The 4,836-nt window shown below is 36.8% G+C and overlaps 1 protein-coding gene across 3 annotated transcripts in view; it reads right to left on the reverse strand.

The window, feature by feature from the left end:
- The window catches only part of LOC106880044 (potassium voltage-gated channel subfamily A member 1), a 300,439-nt gene extending 297,306 nt beyond the window's left edge, over positions 1-3,133 (reverse strand). For 2 of the 3 annotated variants that reach the window (XM_052970240.1, XM_052970238.1), the window contains exon 1: positions 1,307-3,130. In XM_052970240.1, coding sequence (XP_052826200.1) covers positions 1,307-1,320 — 14 coding nt within the window. In that variant the 5' untranslated portion in view covers positions 1,321-3,130. Of the gene's footprint in view, positions 1-1,306 lie in introns of all 3 variants that reach the window. The other variant, XM_052970237.1, reaches the window with a different exon arrangement.
- Positions 3,134-4,836: the final 1,703 nt, after the last annotated feature.

The following is a 4,836-nucleotide window of genomic DNA, read 5'->3' on the forward strand; positions in this document are numbered from 1 at the left end:
TATATATATATATATATATATATATTTATATGAACATATATATATATATATGCTGATTTATATGCATATGTTTGTGTGTGTGTGTGTACACACACAAATATATACATATACATGCATGTATATACAGATCTGTGTGAATGTATATATATATATATATATATGTATGTATGTATATTATATATATATATATTTAAACACACACACACACACACAGATATATATATATATATACTTCATTCAACACATGTGTGTGTGAATACACACGCTCGCGTGCACGTACGCACACACACACACACACACACACACATACACATACACACGCATTGTATATAACTGTTTTCACACACACGCATGTGCTGAATGAAATAGTTATGTAGCGTTGAGTGATGTAGATATTATTGAAGAAATGAGATTGAGTAGAATGAAACGGAGTGGAGTGGAGTGGAGTAGAGTAGATCAAAGTGGAGAGTGTAGCATAAAGTTGAGTGAAATAGTCCATATCAAAGTGGAGTGTATCATAGTGCTGGGTGAAATAGTGTAGTGCTGTATAAGAGAATAAAGTAGGTAAAAATCAAAGTGTAGAACGGAGCAAGGTAAGAGAGGTGTTGCTGAAAGTTGAGTGAATGTGTGCTTAAGTAAAATTGCTAGCTACATATATAGTTTTCGCTTCTTTGATTGTATTAAAACGTGCGTTAGTGCTTAAGAGAAAAGAAAACATTAGATTTTTTTTTTTTTTTTTCAGTTTCAACATTTCATTTTAAATGATTCTTCAGGTGTGGAATAGCAATAAAACATTTTCTCTGAAAAATGATTGACTGAATAGATTGAACAATTTTCAGTGAAAACAAAAAAGATTTTTCTGCATTATGTTTCAAGAAATAGTTTTCAAAGAAATAGTAGAAATATTTTGCTTGGAGCAAACAAGAACAAGAATAAGTAAAAAGAAAACAACAAAAAAAAAAAAATGGTGGGGTGCAATCATACTGCATTGCTGCAGAAGATATTCGAAAATATAATTTATATTGTGTGTGTGTGTGTCTGCGCGCGCGCGTAAATGCCTGTATATAAATATATATAAAATAATAATAGTAATTATGTTTTGTATGTATTTATGCATGCATGTACATATATGTACGTTGGCAATGTATGCGTTAGTGCGATTTTATATGTGTTTGAGAGTTTGTGAATGCATGAATGTATATATATGTATGTTTGCACGTTAGTGTGTGATATGTGTGTGCGAGTGTGTGTTTGTTTGTTTGTGCATGTGTGTGTGTGTGTGCGTGCATATAAAAGTTTCGCCTACCTCATTTCCGGCATACAGCGCTATAGGTTGTCTATTGTCATTTACACTCCGGTCGTCCTCTCTCATAGAACCGATGATAATGACGATGAAGTTGATAACGATGATAATAATGATGTTGTTGTTGTTGTTGTTGTTGTTGTTGTTAGTGGTGGTGTTGATGCGTTTGCTGTTGTTGATAACAGATGATGCCTCCAGTAATAATAATAATAATAATAATAACAACGATCGCTGAAGCCTATTTTTGTTGTGGTTGCAGTAGTTAATTATGTTATGTTGTTATTTCACTTTGAATAAGTGTAATGTATGTGTATGTGTGTGTGTGTGTGTGTGTGTGTCTGAGTGTGTATGTGTGTGTGTGTGTGTGACGGTGGGTGTGGGTGTGTGAGTGTTTAGTATGCGTTTATGTGTGTAATCGTTTATTTGTGTTTATGTGCCAGTGTGAGTCTGTATACGAGCTTATATGTATGTTTGTTCGTGTTCTTTTATGTTTATATTCATATTAACGTACGACTGTATATTTTTGTATGTTTTTGTACATGGCAACACTGTGGTGAATTGTAAATATATATATTTATATATATAGGTATATATATATAAATACATATATATATATATATGTATGTATATGTTTGTGTATATGTATCTATATTTGTACTGATGTGAGCATGTGCTTGGTTATATATGTATGTATGTTTGTGCGTCTGTATGCACGTATTAATGTATAATTATGTATACGTATGTATGTATGTATGTATGTATATGTAAGCACTTGACTGTAAATTTATTGATTATGTATGCGGTTTTTGTATGTATATAAATATATATATATATATATAAATATATATATATATATATATATATTTATGTGTGTGTATATGTGTGTGCGTGCGTGTATGTGTGTTTTCGTGTGTGTGTATATGTAATATGACTGTTTTCTTTTTCTTTTTTTTTTTTCTTTTTTTAGTTATTGTTTGTGGTTCACATTCGATTCACTGAGTATATTTATATATTTGACTACCGTGTGTAGTTTTGATGACCGATACTTCTGTCCGCACGCATAATAAAATAGACAGGTAACTATATATATACATATATATTAATATGAGTGTATATATACATATCTTTGTACATACATCTATATGTACACACAAAACACTCACAGACGCGCGCGCGCGCTCTCCGCACACGAAACTCGTGTGTCTTCTGTTAAAAGACTTCCAACTCGAGTGCCTGTAGAGTCAGTGCCTTCACTTAAGAGCGACTCATACCTTGTTCCAGTAGTGTTGTTAGATGTTGAGTGAGTGAGCAAGTGAGTGAGAGAGAGGGGGAGGGAATATGGGAGAGAGAGAGAGGGAGGGAAGAAGTGAATGAGAGAGTGTGCGCGTGCGTATAGCGAGGAGTGGGTAGCGGTGTGAGAATGTGAGTGAGCGCGTGTGTGTGCGTGTAACCATGTGCATGTAAGCGTGTGTGTGTGCGCGCGCGTGTTTTGTGAAATGGAGAGAGATAGTTGAAGAACAAACAGGAGTTAGGGAGAGAAAGAGAGGGTGAGAGAAAGAGGTAGATACAAATATTCGCGCTGGCGTCTGTGGAGAAGTAGTAAGATTAAAATGGAGGAAGCGAGTCGTTGTAAGATTAAAATGGAGAAAGCGAGTCGTTGTAAGATTAAAAGAGACAGTAAAGAAAAGTGTATGATGGACAGACGACAGAAGATACTGAGAGTAAAAAGAGAGAGAGAGAGAGAGAATATGAAGTGAGTGTGTGTGAAACTAAGAAAGAGATAATGAGAGTAAGAGGGGAGAGAGAAAGAACGAGAGTAGAAACACTGCACTTGTGCGTGTGTGTGAGAGAGAGAGATAGAAAAAGACAAGAGAGGGGTTGTGTGTGTGTATGACTGAGAAATAAAGAAATCAAGAGAGATAATGAGTGTGTAAGAGTGGCAGTTAGAGAAAGAGAAAGAGGGAAAGAGGGAAAATTTACTGTGCATCTGTGTGTGTGAGAGAGAGAGATAGATAGAGAGAGACAAAGAGATTGTGAGGTGTTGTGTGTGCGTACGTATTGCGTTTGTGTCTGTGTGTTCAATTAAGAAAGAGACGAATAAGAAAGAGCAGCTATGGGAATAAATGAGAGGGAAAATGAGAGATTATTATACCAAGAGCGTGTAATGGCGAGGTACAGTTAGGGAGAGGTGTACTCAAACTGTGTAGATTTATATGAATTATAGTATTTGTGTGTGTGTGTGCGCGCGTGTGCTCGGTAAAAGTAAATATGCATAGTTTTATGTAAGGGTAGTGGTGGAGAGAGAAAGAGAGGGGAGGGAGAGCGTGTGTGTGTGTGTCTGTGTGTGTGTGTGCGTGTGTGTTAATCTTTATTTCTGTGTATGTGTAAAATACGAACGGAATTGACGCGCATATGTATGCAAAAGTGACTGACACACAACCTGTACATTTAGTTATGTGAGAAACGTGAGAAACACTGTATCTGTTTGTATATAGGTGTATGTGTATCGGTATGTGTGCGAGTGTCCATGTATGAATGCATGCGTGTATGTATGTATCTATGTATCTATCTATATACACATATGTTTGTATGCATGCATGTATGTATGTATAAACGGATGAATGAAAATGATAATGTGTGGGCGTCTGATGCACGCACATTAGTGTGTGTTGGTCCTTAGCTGTTTTGTGCATATCCATGTATATTTGTATTTATGTATGAATGTACTACATACGCACGGGTATATGTGTGTGTGCCGTACTTATGTATGGATCCATGCGCGCATATATTTATGTATTCATGTATGTACGCATGTTGTATGTACGCATATATGTAAGTATGCGTAAAAAGGCGTGTACGCATATAAAACAATATCATGTCGTTTGTGTGAGTGAGTGATTGAGTGAGTGAGTGAGTGCCCGTATGTACGTGTGTGCGTGCGTCTCAGGTCTAGTGTGTAAGTGTGGCTACGACGTAAACTGTGGATGGTGTGTGTCTCCGTGCATGTGCATCCATATGTTCCCGCGGGCTTTTGTATATGATCTGTTGCATTAAGGTGTACTTATCAGTGCGTGCGCGTATCCATAGAGCGTGTGAAACAAAGAATATCTGTTTATGAACGAATCTATATGTGCGTGTGTGAGACTGTCTGCATATAAGAACAAGCATGTGTATGTCAAATGGGGGATGTGCACGTATGTGAAGTGAGTGCAGTGTTTGAGTGTAACTCGTGCATGTGTACATCATGCGTGCTTGTGTGAGTGTGCATGTCTCTAAGCGCGTATGTGTGTGTGTATGTATGTATGTATGCATCTGTGTGTGCGTGCTGGGGGTATATTGTACGTATGTTTGTTTACATGCATAAGTGTCAGTGTGGGTCTATTCGTAAAGGAATCTCAGCAGTTGTTTGATGTGTGCTTACGTTTATTTCTGTGTACGTATGTACGCATGTTCGTGCTTTCCTTTCTCCACCTCTCTCCGTCTCTCTCTCTCTCTCTCTCTCTCTCTCTCTCTCTCTCTCTCTCTCTCTCTCT

The sequence above is a fragment of the Octopus bimaculoides genome, chromosome 8 (genome assembly GCF_001194135.2).
Source record: "Octopus bimaculoides isolate UCB-OBI-ISO-001 chromosome 8, ASM119413v2, whole genome shotgun sequence".
Classification (NCBI taxonomy): Eukaryota; Metazoa; Mollusca; class Cephalopoda; order Octopoda; family Octopodidae; genus Octopus; species Octopus bimaculoides.